Source organism: Daldinia loculata, assembly GCF_022478755.1.
Source record: "Daldinia loculata strain CBS 113971 unplaced genomic scaffold F4817scaffold_96, whole genome shotgun sequence".
NCBI lineage: Eukaryota > Fungi > Ascomycota > Sordariomycetes > Xylariales > Hypoxylaceae > Daldinia > Daldinia loculata.
Window position 1 is genome coordinate 1 of NW_026054950.1, and position 17,745 is coordinate 17,745.

General features: G+C 48.2%; 5 protein-coding genes across 5 annotated transcripts; all 5 read right to left on the reverse strand.

The window, feature by feature from the left end:
- Window positions 1-2,252: 2,252 nt before the first annotated feature.
- On the reverse strand, window positions 2,253-4,508 carry F4817DRAFT_321038 (exocyst complex component Sec6; the record flags this gene model as incomplete). The annotated part of the gene is made up of 1 exon (XM_049301240.1): window positions 2,253-4,508. One exon carries the CDS (start codon window positions 4,506-4,508, stop codon window positions 2,253-2,255), a length of 2,256 nt encoding a protein of 751 aa, XP_049153912.1.
- Window positions 4,509-5,122: 614 nt separating this feature from the next.
- On the reverse strand, window positions 5,123-6,753 carry F4817DRAFT_369624 (uncharacterized protein; the record flags this gene model as incomplete). Its single annotated transcript, XM_049307375.1, has 7 exons — window positions 5,123-5,670; window positions 5,722-5,783; window positions 5,836-5,957; window positions 6,022-6,273; window positions 6,327-6,394; window positions 6,447-6,470; window positions 6,630-6,753. 7 exons carry the CDS (start codon window positions 6,751-6,753, stop codon window positions 5,123-5,125), a joined length of 1,200 nt encoding a protein of 399 aa, XP_049153913.1.
- A 1,973-nt stretch (window positions 6,754-8,726) lies between these two features.
- F4817DRAFT_308595 (Clavaminate synthase-like protein) lies at window positions 8,727-10,649 on the reverse strand. Its single transcript, XM_049299893.1, has 2 exons — window positions 10,315-10,649; window positions 8,727-10,254 (listed from the first exon to the last, which is right to left on the reverse strand). The coding sequence occupies exons 1-2, from the start codon at window positions 10,421-10,423 to the stop codon at window positions 9,134-9,136; spliced, it is 1,230 nt and encodes a 409-aa protein (XP_049153914.1). The 5' UTR covers window positions 10,424-10,649; the 3' UTR covers window positions 8,727-9,133.
- An 871-nt stretch (window positions 10,650-11,520) lies between these two features.
- F4817DRAFT_353591 (uncharacterized protein) lies at window positions 11,521-13,100 on the reverse strand. Its single transcript, XM_049305391.1, has one exon. It carries the CDS (start codon window positions 12,805-12,807, stop codon window positions 11,785-11,787), a length of 1,023 nt encoding a protein of 340 aa, XP_049153915.1. The 5' UTR covers window positions 12,808-13,100; the 3' UTR covers window positions 11,521-11,784.
- Window positions 13,101-13,740: 640 nt separating this feature from the next.
- Window positions 13,741-16,436, reverse strand: F4817DRAFT_308626 (uncharacterized protein). Its single transcript, XM_049299894.1, has 2 exons — window positions 15,762-16,436; window positions 13,741-15,708 (listed from the first exon to the last, which is right to left on the reverse strand). The coding sequence occupies exons 1-2, from the start codon at window positions 16,226-16,228 to the stop codon at window positions 13,938-13,940; spliced, it is 2,238 nt and encodes a 745-aa protein (XP_049153916.1). The 5' UTR covers window positions 16,229-16,436; the 3' UTR covers window positions 13,741-13,937.
- Window positions 16,437-17,745: the final 1,309 nt, after the last annotated feature.

Consider the following 17,745-nt stretch of genomic DNA (forward strand, 5'->3'; position numbering starts at 1 on the left):
TAAAATAAAATAAAATAAAATAAAATAAAATAAAATAAAATAAAATAAAATAAAATAAAATAAAATAAAATAAAATAAAATAAAATAAAAATTAAGTTTTTATTGTTTTTTATATAAGGGGGCTTTTAGGGGGAAAAGGGGGGGAGGTTTAAAAAAAAAACACGGGTGGGATTCGAACCCACGCTTTTGTATAAAAAGATACGTATTTTGACTTTTTTCTCGAAAGTGGGGAATCTGGTAAGACCCGTTGTTTTGGGAGGATGCACCCAATAAAAACGCTCCAGATCTGCGCACGGACGAACTTCCTATCTCGAAAAATGGCCAGGCAAAAAGATCGTCTGACAATATCCCTCGTAAACTCGGGCATAAGTGGCAATATTATAGCGTCTATGAGCAAGTTCTTTTGTAGCACAACGGTGCTTACTATTTTTTATACATCTATTACCTAAGCCTTTTATTTTTATTTTTATTGCTAACCTGAACAGTGACCTGGCAACAAATCATAACAGATCCATTGCGAAGAGAGAGGACCAATTATTCCTCCAGTGTCGGATGCAGAATCTCGATATGGCCAATGATTTAGTTTCCGTCCACCAGAGTTAATCCATACTTCGTACCGCATATAGGTGGCCAGTCAGTTTGAACCTGAATTCGGTTCTATTTACGAAATCCTAAGTATGCATCATCTGTAGTCCATCCTGTTCAACCGTATACGTTTAACCACGTTGGTCGGCATGAACCTTCTACAATTGTGTGAGGTACATATTACCCCTGATGTAGTGCATAGTCGGTTTCCATCCGGATCGTCCTTATTCGCGTCTTTAGAGCTTAGTACCGACCAGGAGTTCCATGGAACCTCATGACGCGGCATTTGACATCGTTTCGGCCCTGGTCTCCAGGCCGTTCAGCTTTCTAGTAGATGCCCTACTTCTCCGAAGTAGCCGAGTCTCTGACCGCTCAATAATAGTATTGATACCTGTGTGGCAGCTAACCCGAGTCATCGCCATTCCATTGGGTAGCTCGGAGATTTTAGATTTGTAAGATCTTCCGGCCAGGTACCATCATGTTCAGGCAGCCTCTGGGCAGGAGATCTGACCCCTTCGGCATAGAGCTCATGCATGGCTATGACATGCAATCATCAGCTAGGAGGTCGATATACGTAAGAGGCGCCAAATACTTCTAAATACGGAATACGTCAACGCTGTGATTAATACGAGGTACCTGCAGCAAAAGGTAAGCGACTTATCGTACAACAACCGGGGAAACGAGGTTCTACCACGAAGAGGCGTCCTTTGAATCACCCTCCAACACGGCCTTCGTTAACCAATCTTATTTCAGGTACTCATAGCACAGCGAGTAGAATACGGTAGCGAGCATCGACGTGGAGCTACTTATTGGAAGTATAGGCATCGTGTCTACTTCTGATCTCTCATCGTTGTTAAGCTATCACTTCACTTGACTTGGAACAATATACCAGGTCCCAAATTTTCACGGATGAGGGATCGAGCCGATCTTACTTATGCCGAACCGACGGGCAGGAGATCAAGATGCCTTTAGCCTAATGGAGGTCTTACTTCCGGCTCTAGAATCGTAGCGGTTGTGTTACATGTAAGGTACGCGTGATCCGTGATTGGCCAGTATCTTTTGCAAAGGGATAAATAGGGCTTGAGCTACTAGTCCGAAGTCAATCAGTCGAGACCTATCCATGTTTACTCTAGAATGCAACGAATGTGTTGATAAGGCATACTTCCTATGATATCGAATGTAGTAGGGGTGAACCTACAATGTGTTAAAACCGCCCGTGCTAGTACAAGGAGTGTCATATCCCGCTATAAGAAATCTGTTCGCAGAAAATAAAGAATCGAAACCGACGAGACTTGGTATGGAATAGTATATTACGAGGGACGAAAGTATCATGAGTATAGTATAACACCACTATATTAAGACGATAGCAGGGGATAACGGATCCAGAATATGCGCAAAGAGGCCTTCACTATGTAGAAACGCAAGAGCTACCACCAGGGAAATGGCCAGCCATGGACAACTTAGAGAAGTAATGAGAAATGCCGAATAGTATACGTGAATAGGCCACCAAATAAATCGATTTACATCCACTTAGATTATAAAATCCTTTTGTAATTTATTTATTTATCATTACAACACAGACATACTCAGCAATACGCCCACCCCATCAGGTATCTCACCTCATTTTATCATATATCTACCTACCTATCTACCAACTTAGGTATCTCCTACTTAACCTTACCCATAATAGTCTCCGCGCCCCTAACGACATCCATCTGCGCCGCGCGCGCCTTAACCGCATTCAACATGCCCCTCTCGAAGTCGTCGCGGGACCTAAGCACCGCCTCGACCCACGTGATCTGAAGGTCCCAGTACTTGGTCTTGAAGTCCTGGAACACGTCGGGCACGCTCTCCTTCGGGGCGGTGAGCAGGCCTAGGAAGTCCTCGGTTACGCGCCAGCTCTGCGTGATGTCGTTGCTTAGGTCCGCGTTGGGGAGGGAGCGGAAGTACTCGAAGGCCGTGGACACGTCGTTGAAGATCTTGTCTTGGAAGGGGTCTGTCCGTCGGAATTTGGCGCCTTTGTTGCGCACGCTCATTAGGTACTGTGCTAGGAGCTCGTCCGCTAGGATTTGGATGAAGACGTCGACGAGGGAGTGGTGCAGCACTTGTTGGTAGTCCCCGATGTACTCTTCGATTGTGATTATCATTTGTTTCATCGCGGTCGTCTCGTACCATCGCGGCGTGAAGAACGTCGGCATCACGGCCTTGAAGTCGACTGATATGACGAGCTGGGCAAATTTGTTGAGACACCAGGTACTTAGGTCGATGTAACTCTCACTGAGCGAAGCTATCTCGTTCTCGGCACGCTCCATGTATTGCGGCGTGACTAGCGGTTCGAACTTCTGCTTGAAGCTCGAAAGGTAAGCAAACCGGCCCTCTTCTTCGTTATCATCGATACACGCCATCTGGTCGTTGGCAGTTGCGATGAGCCAATCCTGTAATGCCTGGAAACCCTCTAACTCGGGTATCTTGTCTGCCTCGTATATTGCGGCTTCATCCTCGAGCATCTTCTGGAAAGACTGCTGGCGGCCGCGCAGCCGGAGGAACATGGCGTCAATAACACCCTCGGCGACATCTGTTCTCTGCGAGTTCGCAGCCGCGTCGACCTGTTCCCGTAACATGCGCCACATGTCGACCAGATTCTTGGTTCGGAAATAGCCATACTCATCCGTATCCAAGTTCGAGCCCTCCACGTTTCGGTCCGCAAAGTCGCGCCTCTCCTGCGCGAAAATCCGCTCGATCCACTCGTCGAGGAATTTGATGATGAGCTGGCGGAAGTCTTTAACCAACTCTTGCTCCCGGTTGTCGATCACGTGGGGTCTGAGATCGCTCTCCGAGAAACCGAGTTTCCGCATCTTCTTGTAGTACTTCTCGGGCCAGTTGATGATCTCGAGCGTGTTTGCCGAGCTCGATTCGGGGTCGTCTATCATGCCGACCAGGAAGTCGTGCATTAGTTGGTGGTATATATCGCCATACGTCTTGAGTATCTTCCACTTCTTGGGCATCAGGGGCACCATTCCTTGCTTAACGGCATTGAGGTCGTTGAAGAACCACTTCAGTATTTTGTCTAGCTTCGTGGGATCATCCAGGAACTCGCCCCTAGCTTCAGCAAATTGTCCTTCGCAGTTGACAGAAATCGCCTTTAAGAATTTCTCCTTATATCCTCTGACCTTCTTGGCGCCATCCGTAATACTTTGGAATCGCGTGGCCATTTCCTTGTGGTCTTTTAACGCTTCCTGTAAAGCTTCGACTCGTTGATCGCTTTTCTCCTCGGCCTCGACGATGACTGCTAGACGGACCACGAGGCTATTGTTGTCGGCGATCAAGAGGTTGATCATGTTCAACGCAATGAGACCGACGTGCTCGTCGAACCAGTCTATTGCGTCGTCTAACCTCGAAAAGTAGTCTTCTAGTGTGGATTGTAGGCTAGGGTCGTCGGCTCGTTGTATCTGTTCCATAGCATCGTCTCGAATATTTCGTAGCTGCGTTAATTCGTAATGAACTGAAAGGAGATTCGGCATGTTCTCCTTGTCCTCCTCGTCTTCTCTCAACATACTCTCAACCCTATTAAGGCGATCGTTAAATGTCTGGAGATTTTCCACCATGAGTTCTACCGCACCAAAATTCCTATGGGCCTGTGATACTAAATTTATGCTAGTAAAGTCTTTAATCATGTCCTGCGACTCGGAGCAAAGCTTGTCGATCTTCATCATCTCGTCCCTAATCGCTTGTAACGTCTTTTGGCCATCGGTAATGCCACTCATACCAGTTTGTGTCATCTCTAATTGATCCCGCAGTCCTCCCCTTAACTGCGAGTCGACGGCAGCCTTCTTGCGCGTGAATTCCAGCTTCAACGCGGGGATCTTGTCGAGGTCATCTGGATGTCGGAGGAGCTCCGAGAGCTTGACTGGCGGCGCGTCCATGGTGAAGTCGGCGGGGCACCGCTGCGACCGTCATGCGGGTTTTCGTATTTCAGATCATTCCGCAGTAAATCTACGGATTCGCCACGTTAAGAAAATCAGTTGCGTTCGCTGTTGCTGTTGCTGTCGTCGCTTGTGGTATAGAAGGATTCGCTAGATTACGTGGAAAGTAATCGCTAATTGGCTGTGATGCGCCTTCAGCCTGCGAATTGACGTTAAGATGAACCCTGGTATTTTATTGAATAAGCGCATAGCCGTTAGTAATATGCAATAATCCGATTTAAGTACATTACCTAGGTACCTACCCTACTAACCACCACTGGTCATGACGTTTGTCCCCCCCTATTCACAAAAGCATAACAAAGTCAACTTTGCTCTATCCTAGTGAATTGGGTTGTCTCATTATATAGAATATATTATAACAGGTACACGTGGTATATCCTACTTAGGTTGGCAATAGCTTCGTTTCATCAAAATCTCAATTATCCTACTTCGACTAAAAGAATCAAGGCCATGGTCAAACCAGAATGTCCATTCCGGAAGTATCACACTACAATCCCCAACGCCTTGCAAAATTCGTATAGCAATAGATCATTATTTAGATATCATTAAATAAATTAGACGGAGCTATTTTTTGAACGCCGTGACCAACCCATATCACCGCCGCCCTTTAGTAAAGAGTCGCTGCGATCTAGTCTTTCCGTTATACTCCTTAGCTCATCGTGATGCGGCATCAGTGCCTCGTTAAATGCTTTTGTATTCTCCTCCCCATCCTCTACGCGGTGTTTGACTTCCGTCGTGACCGTAATAGCACCCATCTGATCGCTCTTATGCGGGAATATCTCGTCCTGGCTGCCGTTCTCGCTGATCGCGTCCATCCCTGTGGCCGTCACCCGGCTTGTCGTCCCGAACGCTTTCGACCTATGCTGACTTCTCGTCTTCGACTTCTGTGATTGTATGTACTCTTTGCGGCTCCGACTCTTGAGTGGTATCGAGAGGTTCTTATGTCCGGAGTGGCCATGCGAGCCCCCGCCGGATGAGAGCCCGAGGGCGCTGTTGAGCCCAGGGATAAATGCTGCGACTTGTCTGAGCGAGGGGATGCAGGAGCATATTATGAGCGCGCATATCTCCACCATCGACCATATAAGGGGCTCTGCAAGTTGGTCTGTTATACTGTTACTAACCGTCTATCTGCCATAGCTATTGAGGTACTTACATGTATCATCGTCGGCTATGGATGTAACGTAGACAATACGAATTATAGATATGGACGTCACCCTAGACCCATGTTTAGCAGAAGTTTACGAGCGCTCCAAGTTCAGTTACTCACAGTACGCCCAGTGAAAGCATACAGATTAGTCCTAGTCTTTTGACAAGAGGTAGTTGAAGCTTCCACGCCGAGGGTATAGGTTCAAGAAATAGGGTGAGATCAGTGATTAGGTTGAAGATGAACTAATCGGTCGAAGGCATACCTCTCAGCACTTTTAACACAGCGAGTCGGATTTGAACTACTTACAGTAGAATACCAAAGCGGATGAAGACTGAAGCACGAGCCCTCCAGCTTGAAGTCCCATGATTTTCGAACAGGACTGCATTTGAATAGGACAACACACGTTTCCTCGGTGGCCTGCGCAAAGAGAAACGCGATCAAAAACTTGTTAACAACCCTGAACCCGCCTTCGGGGAATATTCTGAGGTATAGCACCGCAAAGCTGGCCTTCGCTGCTACAACACCCCAGCTAAACGTAATCGAGCTAGCGATTTGAAGCTAGAAGGAGTCAGTTTAGGTGTGAGCGACAGGATTATCAATTGGCTTCCCACCTGAAGATATTTGTTATAATCGTCGTCGCCGACTTCATCACGATGGACCCCGAGTCCGTATCGCGTAGCTTTGTTACGGTTAGCCTGAAGCTATATAGAGGAAATAGATCTATGCCATACCAAGCATTACGGAAGAACATATCCCTATTGATAACATCTACAATGGTTAGCTAGTGGTCCATTAAGGAGCCTTGTATATGGTTTAAATCCCCAGGAAGTGACATACCCAACTCAGGAAAATTAGAACTGCGAGAGGTAAGTAGATATCCATCAGAGAATTTTAGAAGTTATAGAAAAACTAACCATCATCCACTCCCATAGTCTTATGAAGCCATCGAGCCGTAATCCTCGAGGCCATAGATACCGCCGTAATCGCAACCAACGCCGCTCCGACGCTGACGATTGAATGTGCCTTGGAAGCGGCCATTATCGCCGATGTCAAACGCGGGTCGTCGCCGGGGAAGGTATCTTCGACCCAGAGTCGTAGGTCGATAGAATAGATGCCACACTTATTATAATACACAGTAGGTAAAACTAAGATCTCCCTGGGTAAATACACTACTTAGAGCACGTTATATTCTCTGTAACAATCCTTCTTTATTATGCGAGCTAGTTAAGTACATGGGAGCACACGCTAGACCCTCGATTGGGCTTTTCGTTCCAGAAGCTTGAGACTAGGGCTGGGGCCTGAGGCTTGGATTATGCTAATATATGCCAGGTACCATGAACAATCCTGCCGGTAGACCGGTGCTAAGTTGTAGCTGAAGACTAGCATTGGTTTAAGGCATAGGATTACTCCTGGGGAAACATGTTCTTCCATGTAATTCGGGGGTGTCTAAGTTAGGTGAGTTCGACTCGGCGGACTCCCTATTTAACATGACGGCGTTCCCACATACTTGTGCACTTGTATGCGCCTCTGTTTTGGCGATGCCTTTAGAGTGAACTCGATCTATTCGGGTCAAGACGGTAATAGGAGACTAGGACGTCCTAGATGGGTTATTTCCCAGCTTGCCACCTACAGTCAGTTACAGAGTAGAACACGTGAGTAACACGTTCAACATAGATGGACCTTGGGGAAAGATCACTAGATTAAGTTATTCGGGTTGCTCAAAGACACTGCCCACATGTATAGACCCAAGAGTATCTCTTAGAGACCCAAACAGGGGCCTGTAAACTAGCGCCGCTCGCTACCAGCTGTTCTATCTGCTTTCTCCATCAAAATTACATATTTCTAAGATTAACCTTCGAACTGGCGACTTATAGAAATAGATCACTTACTATGTAGATCTATATAAAAACGGTTGGTAGCGAACAATGCTAGTTTACAGGCCCCTGTTTGGGTCTCTAAGAGATAGTTAAGCCAAGACGACCCGATCTACCTACATAGACGAGATCGAGGAACAACTAAGTAACTGATCAATTCTGAGGGTTTACCTACATGTCTGACCACATACCATTCCGAACCCCACAGCCTGTCTTTCTCCAAGGGCAACCATATCGTGCATGCAGCCGATGCACCGCAACCTCAACATTCATATCATCTGGACCCAGAGCCATACATAGTAGGCGAGAACCAGGATGCCGCTGACCAGCCAGGGATGAACCGGGGAAGCGTTTAGTCGCTGCGCTAGTGCCTGACTGGCAACCCCGAGTCCCCGACATACACTATGTGATCTGCAGTTGATGTAGTTTCATCATTACCTAATGGCTGACGACTACCTATCTTATGGTCTGGGTATAATTAGCCGGGAGATAGTAATGTAGGTATGGCCCTTTAGCGATGATATAGGGAACCTATTCGCAGTTCTATAATATAGCCTAACACGTGCAATTGCTCTCATGTATAATACAGCTTCGTATACATAGATCCCCATGTGGGCCTCAAATGCACGTTGTATAGCTAGGTAATAATAGGTTATACTAGCTCGAGTGGAAAAAGAAGGAAACCCGAGACTAAAAAAGTGAAGACCGAACTGAATTCTAGTCGCGTACATAGACTACGAACGGCTTCAAGCCAAGAATAGACAGGTACCTTACCCATCCCCATAAATCAAGCTGCTAACTCTCCCACGAACGAACTATCTTCATCCTCGCTTATTTATCTCTAAACACCATACTATTACATAAATGCGTAGTGAGCTGAGCACTCCAGCTAAACTCCAAAGCGCCTAGGCACTTCCATCGCGACAAACCGGCTATCTTCCGCGCCGTCTAAGCGCTCCTCCCAAATTGCCCCTTAAAGCATAGCGCTATGTATTACATATTTCGAAGAGAGATCAGCCTTTCTATACGGATAGTGTATCTTTATTTGGTCAAAGACGAAACTTGTTTGATATTACACTAGGTAGTTGTCATTTGCATCGGCGTAAATAATGTGACGCTTCATTTTCTGGGGTAGATGCCACACAGACGCGAACTAGAGTACCTAGCAGAAGCGAATTTCGAGAAGCGCCGAAGGAGGTCTTATTTTAGAAGCAGGTATGGTTTATGGCGGTGAGTGGATGGCGACGGCAAGCTAGTACCTATGAGATGATAGTAGTTGGCTAGGCCCGTTTCCCAGCTTCAACTAACTACTACGTAAAAGAACTAAAATCAAAATTACAATCACGGCACTTGAACTCATGGATCTAGGAGTACAAGTTTATTGTCTATGGTCAAACGATAGTGTCAAGTTATGTTATTGAAACTAAATACTAGGCTTAGTCAATATCATCTCATCATTATACTATAGGTTACTTCAAGCTGGATCTAGGTAGGTACGGATTACTCTGTTGCAAGTAAGACATCATATTCTACACATCCACCTCTCAATCAGCCTCCAGCCTCGCAACCGGTGCGTTATCATTAACCTGTATCCCACCACGCTTCTTCTCATCCGAGTCCCAAAACGGCAACCTCCACCCCCCTTCGTCCTGCGGCACAGCCAGCCACAGCCTCAGCAGATGCCGTCTCGGCTTGCCACTATCGGGCCCGAAGTCGCGGTACGCCGTTCTAGCGTGCAGCGTGTGCGAGTTAGCCACGAACTGGATATCGCCGACAGCCAGTATCATGTGCAGCTTTACTCGTTCGCACGTCTCCTCGAGAACCCGCGTGGCTTCCTGCTGCGCGGGCGACAGCGGCGGGATAATGCCCTGGTCCGAGAACCGCGTTAGGCTGCGCACGTAGTACGGATCCCACTTGCAGTAGACGCGCTGCTCGCGCTCGGGGTGGGCCGGGTCCGGCGTCTCGAGGTAGAACACGGACGTCCGGATATACGGCTCCTCGCCCTCCGAGACCTCGCCTTTGCGGTCGAAGTACCAGATCGGCTGCGTGAGCAGCTCCGCGACATCTGGGCGCTCCACTTGCAGGATGTTCCAGACGTTGTGGATGGACGCGACGTCTGACTCGCCGCCAAACTCGGCTTTGTGGAGACATAATAAGCCTACGATGTCGCAGTCGTCGGCGTGGAAGAACTGCCGCGCGTTGGTCCGGTATATTCGCACTTTGTCGATCTGTGTGCTGTCTTCGCCGAGATCTTTGACGTGCCCTAGGATGTGGCCGTGGCCGTTTTGCGATACCGGGTAGCCGATGTAGACGCCCAGGCCCATGTAGGCGACGGCTGATTTGGGGATGCCCCATTCGTCGACGGGGAAGCCTTTGTATAGGATGAATCCCTTTCCGTTTAGTAGCTCTCGACGCATAGTCTCTAACGATGGTTCTAAACCTGGAAGTCGGAAGTTTTCTTTCGAGATTCCAGTTAAGGGTAGACCTAATTGGATGAAACTATCCGCGGCCTTGGATATCTCATCGAGTTCATCTTCGGCGAATTGGTGAACCCATCTCTCCGGGTTGTTGGCATAATCCTCTGCCTTCCATTCCGTAGGTCCCTCAATGTGCTTAGGAAAAGCGCTGTAAGGGTAGAGCTTATCATACAGCGGTGGATGTTGACCTATATAGCAATGAGTAACTAACTCGGTATAGAGATTTGGCAAATAGAGATTGCTCTAACCTGTTGTCTTTAGTCCATCTGGAAAGATCGAGTGATCAACTTGCTTAGCCTTGGCCTTTAGGCCCTGAATGACATCAGCCGGTGTCTCAATATCTACGGCGGGAGCCATGACTAGGGAGTCTTTCTCTGGTCTATCCCGATATGTCCAAGGGTGAGGTAGGTCAGGGTGTCTGGGTTGGAGGATGCAGGAGGGTGACTGATTAAGAGATAAGGTATAAATTCATTCCGTGTGGTTAAATAGCTACCTCGGTGTACTACCGTCACCTTTATCATCTACAAGATAGCCGAATAATGGCATCATATATTATCTCTTACCGCCGTCTTAGCCGTAAGGGGGAATCAAGATTAGGTTAAAGGCACTGTAACCTTTTCCTTTCTCCCTATCTTCCCCTCTACGGTCTACCTATCGCGGGGCTTCGATCACGCAATACCTAGCACGCAATCCTAGGCAAGGTTGCACCATTGTGTATCATTCGTATGTGTTTACTATACGCAAGATACAGCAGTGATTGGCCAATTCCTTCTGCTTTCGTGTATGTATTCCGAAGTCCAAGCATCGAAGCATCCATCTACATGCGTGTCGTCGGCCTTGGCATCATCATGTCGAAGATGATTTGCATTTCTCGGAGCGATCCGAGTTATAAAACAAGCAATTTTGCTATTGTCTCGAATTAATAGAGTAATATGTGGCCCGGTTGTTTCTAGAAGTCTTGGAACAATAGAATTCTCCAGCACGCAATCGCGGGCCAAGATAGCAGAAACGCATTAGTAGGAAAATATCTCGATGAAGTCCGACGACATCGGAGTAAGGGGATAATCAATCGGCCACAATACCTTTTTTTTTATAGCTCGAGGCGCTTATTAGCTTTATAGAGTTAAGTGTTATTAAAGATTTCCCCTTGACGTCTCACGATAGCTTCTCATTTCGTAATCAGTCCAGGATTCTATTCGACAATAAATAAGAAGTTAATTATTCTGCAACAATATCTCCAATAACAATACATAGGTTAGGTAGCTTCAGGCACGTAAATCCAATTCGCTCCTCAAAGTCTACTTGATCCGACGTTGCCTTTGTCAAACTAGGTGATATAATGTAAAGCACTAGCATTGCATTCTTCGAAGCTGGCGATATTTAATAACTAAAATGGATTAAAGAAATTCACAAGTCCCCTCCAACCTGTGCTGTCATAGGTATGGATATAATATGTCACTTAGACGTAAGTAAATATTTAATAGATTATGTTATTAGATATAAGTCGCGGGCTCATCATTCCAAGACGGCCCATAAGAGACAAGAAATATAAAATATAAAAGGGGAAACCCGATATTATCTATTCATTCGCGTAAGGGGTATCTCTCATCTCGCTCATCAAGCGTAAAAAATCATATGCCAGCATTCTCATTCTCTCTCCTTTTCTTCTTTCCTTTCCCTTCCCTTTCAGTTCTTCTCTTCTCCTCCCATTCCTCCTATTACTTCTTATGCAAAAGACTCGACACCGACCTCGAAAGCGGACTCGGCTGGAACCCCGGGCATTCCTGGGCCTGCAAATCCGACTTTAACTCCCGCGTCTCCCCTTGTTCTTGCCCCTGCCCCTGCTCCTCCTCATCCAACAACCGACCCTTCCCCTCATCATCTCCATCGCTCTCCGGCGGCGCGCACTTAATCTCGCCCCTTAGGATCTCGACGACCGTCGCCAGCGGCAACAGCAACATGCCCACCGAAAGCAACTGTCCGAAACTCCACTCCCGCTCGCCGCCGTCGCTCAGCCGGATAGGCGTCGAGTGCGCGAACGCATCGGCGAGGTACGCCACGCGGACCGTCGCTCCGACCGCAAACGCCGCCATGAGGACCAAGCCGACCGCTTGCACGGCGGCGTAGAAGCGCCGCGTGCGCGCGTGCAGATACCATATCGCCAGCGCGAAGATAGCCACGTTCCCCGCTATCACGGCCCCGGTGCCTACGTACGAGACCGCCGCGTTGCCGGCCGGTGGCCCGTTCTGCGTCTCGGGCCGCCATGCGCATTCGACGGGGAACGTGGCGTCGTTGATGCCGCGCTGCACGGAGCGCAGGATGAATATCCCGTATGTACACGACAGGACCAGGTTAACAAGCATAAGCAGCTCGCGCATCCAGCGGAGCACCCAGTCGCGGCGGAAGTCGCGCGCGAGAGCGAGCAGGGTGGCGTTATGTACGGCCATAGATAGTAACGAGAGCATCCACACGAGGAAGAAGTGGTACGGGACCAGGCTCGTTCGTTTGGCCAGGCCGACGGATTGGATGCCGATGCCGGTGAGGATCTGCTGGTCCGAGTACGAGTTGAGCAGTTTGCGGCGGAGGATGGAGGGTTTCTGGACGTTGCGCATTTCTTGGAAGACTAGGGAGGCGCTGATGAGGAGGGATATTGCGGCGGTGACTATGAAGGAGAGGAGCACGCCGATGCCTGCGATGCCGGCGTCGCTGGGGACGGCGGCGGGCGCGTTGGTGCAGTTCATTGTGAGTAGTGGACGATTACGAGATGCACTACGGATTCCTATCGAATCGTCGAAACAGGTAGGTATAAAAAAAAAGAAAGAAAGAAAAAGTAACTTCAAAAATCGTAGTAACACTCCCTCGCAACGCAGCGACTTTCGAGGGCGGTGGTAAATATATCAACACCAAGCCCACAAACAATAACCACGTTTCAGAAAGAACCAACAAGAAAGCGAACAAAGAATACTTTCCATTAACCTACCTAACCAATTGTTCTGGAATCCCTCCCGCCCTTTGTAGCTATGTAAATAATGACTTGCGCCCCTCCGTTAGAATGTACAAGCCTCCCCCTCCCCCCTCCCCCCTCCCCTTGTCTTACACAGTGACGTCGCCCTCGATGCCAATATAAGCGCCCCGGATGAAACGTCGCGCAGATCGCTTGGACCCCTGTTTTTGGTTAATCGACTGGATGGGAGAAGTTCGTCGACATGTCTAAGTGCGGCTGTGCTTTTCAGGCTTCAGTTTCGCCTCTGCGGCTATGTATTTCCAGGACAACTTTTTCTTTAACGTTCTGATTACCATCATTAGGTACTTTATCTACCTAACGTGACATAAGTGAGTTGAGTTAGGAATACACATACAAATAGTACATATCAGATATCAAGCGACGAGAACGCATATGTAAGAAAACAAGTCATGGATTCAACCTCCAAGTTGAATCTGTCCAATAACATCAACTATAACTACCTAACCTCCTAGGAAAGTATCGCGAGCCCGCGAGTCTAAAATCTATTAAAATGTCGTAGCTTAGCTCGTGTCATCAATTTCTCCGCCGTATCTGTTCCTCGTATCGACGAGGCCTTTTGTCTTTACGATCAAGAAAAAGGGAAAGACCCGTTGGGATATCAATGAAAATAAACGATTGCTGCCTCCAACTCCGTCCAACTCCGACCACCCCGCGACGCCGAGACCTTGCTTTAAGCAGCAGGGGCGTGCCCTCAAACCTCCGTCCGTGTTAAAGCCTCCCGAAGAGCTGGCTCTGCTAGAGCGTTTTGTTAAAATTGTAAATACTCTAATGCACCCCCTTTTTCTTTTTTTCGCTTGGTTAGACTTTTGTGAATTCGTAACATGCCGTTTGTCCGCCAATGTAGTATCATGCCTTCCTTTGCCTTTTGGCAGCTCGGCCAGGGCTATCGTCTAAATCATTTCGCAATATCTCCTCAGTGCCGCTCGGACTTGGCGACTTGTGGCTTGGCGAGTTTGTCTCTACAACCCGTCCAGTGTTCAGACCATCCGTGACAGGAAACTCGCTGCCGTCGGCATTCCAGTCAAAATTCGTGCCGTCGTTGAAGGTTGTGGTATCAAAGTTGAAGTCGTTTCCGGATGCGTCAGCGGTATATGCATTTGGGTCTAGGTATTGGTTCAGGTCGATGTTATCATCAAAATAGGCACTTGAATCGTCCAGGCCAGGTATCCGGCCTGATGGGCTCAGGGGACCTAGCAGGTGGTTGAGATCATCTAGCTTCTGGGCCTGTTCACTTTGTAGGCGTTGAAGTTGTTCGAGCTCTTCCTCTGTTTGCGATATCTGTTGGATCGACGGTGGAGGGTTTGACGATAAGATAGGGGCTGGTGAATTGCGCCCGTTCACGGCTGGCATACCTCCAGCTAATGGAATTCCTACCGAGGATGGACTTGTGGCTGTCGGTATTGGGGGCGAAGAGGCCGAGGAGAGAGGAGTGGAGGTAGCGCTGTGATGACCGCCAGACATGATGCTTAACATGCGGTTCCGCTGGTCATTTGTCAGAGTTGCTGACGTATGAGCAGCAACATTGGGTAGGTCAACGGAAACATTGCCCGCATTCGTGTTCGCGTCTTGAATGATCTTCATCATGCCCTCCTGAGGATTCGACTCGAGTTCTTGTTTGAGGTAAGCGGGAGTAGACGACTCTATCGGAGTGTCAAGGACTTCCGTGACATGCCCCATCTGTGGTGATTGCTGCTGATTCGAATAGTTTGAAAACGGCGCGGGAGTGCCGGTAGTGGGAGTCACCACTGGGGGTGTTTTAATGCCTTGGTTCTGAGGAATGGGAGGCAAAAGGCGGTGCTGTCTCTTCGGTGTACCCGCCTGTGCCGAGTTGTTGGGCACCTGCTGTTGCACCCAATCTCCTAGATCAACCACACTACCTTGGCCTTGCGCCGTTGGCATCTGAACATTGGGTATGATGCTGGCTAGTAGGTCATTCACATTCTGCACGCCTCCTTGCTCCTCGAGCGACTTTCTAAAGACGTTCGCTAGGAAATTTAGGATGGCATTGATGGAGTTCTCGTGACGATCATGCATGTTCTGGAACATAATTGCTTGTTGATAAAGCTGGTTATGCTCCTGTCGGAGCCGCTGGATAGCTTCGCTAATTTGCTTCTGCCGCGTCTGCAGTGCCGCCATCTGATCTCTGACGACCGCCAACTCCTTCTTTTGGAGGGGCCCTGTCTCTGGCGCTGGCAGTGCTCGGTTCTGCGCACTTTGCTGAGGAAAAGGGTGGCCGATGGCTTCATCTACCACGGTAGCATCCTCGTCGCTCTCACCCTCACCTTCATTTTGTTTCTTGATAGGCTTCTTGGGGCCACCGCTTTTCGGCTTGTTGATTAGCCAGAGCAGATTCGGGTGACCACGCTTGAAGTAAGGGTTGTAGTATTCGCTTGGGCTCTTGTTCTTACGTTCGCTAGCCTTCATAGAATTATCTGAAAGACCAACTTTCTTGTGGAATCCGTACATGTTGAGTTGCCGAACAAAGGATGCGTAGTTATTGTGCTTAAAGAGCTCAGGAATTAAGGACTTAGCAAACTCATCTTCGTCGAGAACAATAAAAGAGTCACCCTTCTCTGACCACCTAATCAGATCTGTATTCTTCGATTCTTCCAAGAAGCTGTTGAGAATGTTAGCAGTGTAAGTATGGCGCTGGGGGGACATCATGCGTACCTGTTCAACTTTTGCACGAAAGGAGGGATCTGCTTCCGCTTCGCCTGAGCCTCCCTCTTTGCCCTCTGGGCCTTCTCCTCAAGTAACTCTATGTTGTCGTGTTCGTCGACAGTCCCACTAGGCTGGCTTGCAATCAAGTTCTCGTCAAAGCCCGGCCATGTGTCGTTCTGTTGCGGGGTGAATGCGCGATTAGTGGCAACGAGAGCATTGTTCATGCCTCGTCTCGCAAGGACGTTCGAAGGGGCAGCTTGAGGGTACTGTGATGGTGTCGAGGGCGGCATAACGCCGTAAGAGTTTACTCCATTCGAAGTGTTATCAACGAAGGTCCCCGGGTTATTCCCATTCCACCTCAACAACTGGTCTGGTGTACTATACGGTGTCGCCATTGGGTGCTGTATCGGTATACTACCGGGTGCTGGCCTTTTTCGAGGATTCGGTGATGACATAGGGTGGTAGTAACTGTACATGAACCACGACCAAGGGAAGTGGTTATGTGAGCGCGGGTAAGTGTAGCTACCGGTCTACTTCGCCAGAAGACGATTATCAGTACCGTATATCCCGTAGACGAGTAGCTCGTAGTACTATATGCCGCTAGATCTAATAAGATTGGAATACAACTATGGCGGGGATGGTCGACGTGGGCCAAAGTTGGGTGTCAAAGAGGGGAAATCGTAAGAGCGGGGAGTTGGAAGTTGGAAGTTGGGAGAGGGCGAAGATTGGGAGAGCGGTGGCAGGACCGTGTATGAAGCCGCAAGGCTATCGAGAGAAGGTAGGCGGTCGGTTTAGGCGACTAGGCTGGGCGCGCAGGTTTTTTTCTGCCGAATAGTTGTCGCCGCGCAAGGCTGTGATATCGTTTCGGTGAAAAGGAACGCGATGGTTAGGTATGGATCAAGGCGACCAATCAGACGTGAAAAGGTTATGCGCGCAGATTTTCAGATTTCGTGGCAGATTTCGTAGCAGATTTCGTAGGCAATGTCAGGTTCTGGCAGATTTCAATTCCGATGGAGTAAAATGGTGGGTTCCAGGCTTTCCTGCGCATTCATAGCTCTGCCTATATACCGGCCGAGCTTCATAAAGAGCTTGAACGACAACAGAAGGAATTGAGACAGCACTAGAAGCTGTAAAGAGCCTTCAAGACCCCCGATTAAGCTGTCTCTAGTAGTTGCGACAGCAATCAAGTGAACAGCCTGAGAGGTGGGAGTCAGTCAAGGGTAGAAAACAAGGGTAAATGGTAAAGCCCGTTGTTCTCGAAGTCGCAAAAGAACAGTTCGATGTCCCAGATTGTCTAAGATAGATTAAATAAATTGCCGGCATGTATCTGGCCTAACATTCTGGAGACGTGTATTCAAGGTGACGTAGCTGGGCGGAGTTGAACAAAGTTGAATGTGCAGACGCCAGCGTGGTCGTGGTCGTGGTCGAGGGGACGGGAATGTAAATGGGAATGTAAAATGGGAATGTAAGTTTTTGATGGGATTTTTAGAATTGACCGGCCTTCCGGCTCACAAGCCGTGACACACCCAAGACAGAAGAATTCGTTCTTTCCGTGTCTTGGCTTAGTTCTTTCTAGGTACTATGCACACTGGCACGGAACCGAACCGAGAATTGAGGAAACGACCTCCTAAGAGCAATTAGCCGTACCGGCGGGACAAGGGAGCAATCGGAAGAAGGTTCAAAACAATTTAAGCCAAGCTTCAATTATAGTAACTGGCATCGATGTTTATTGTACGGAATAGATGCTCAAGTATAACACAAATATAACACGAACTGTATGTAGGTAAAAGGTAAAATATATATTTATGAAATCTCGATATAGCGTCAGCTTACATAGCATATACACTAACTTAGGTACCTAACAGACTTGCGCTAAGTACCGTACCTTTGCTAAAAATTTGATGGATGCATGTGCGTTGTTGTTTAGAAATGGGCTTAACAGAATTAACATGGCCCACTAGCATGTCCCTGGTTAGTAAGTCGACGGGACATG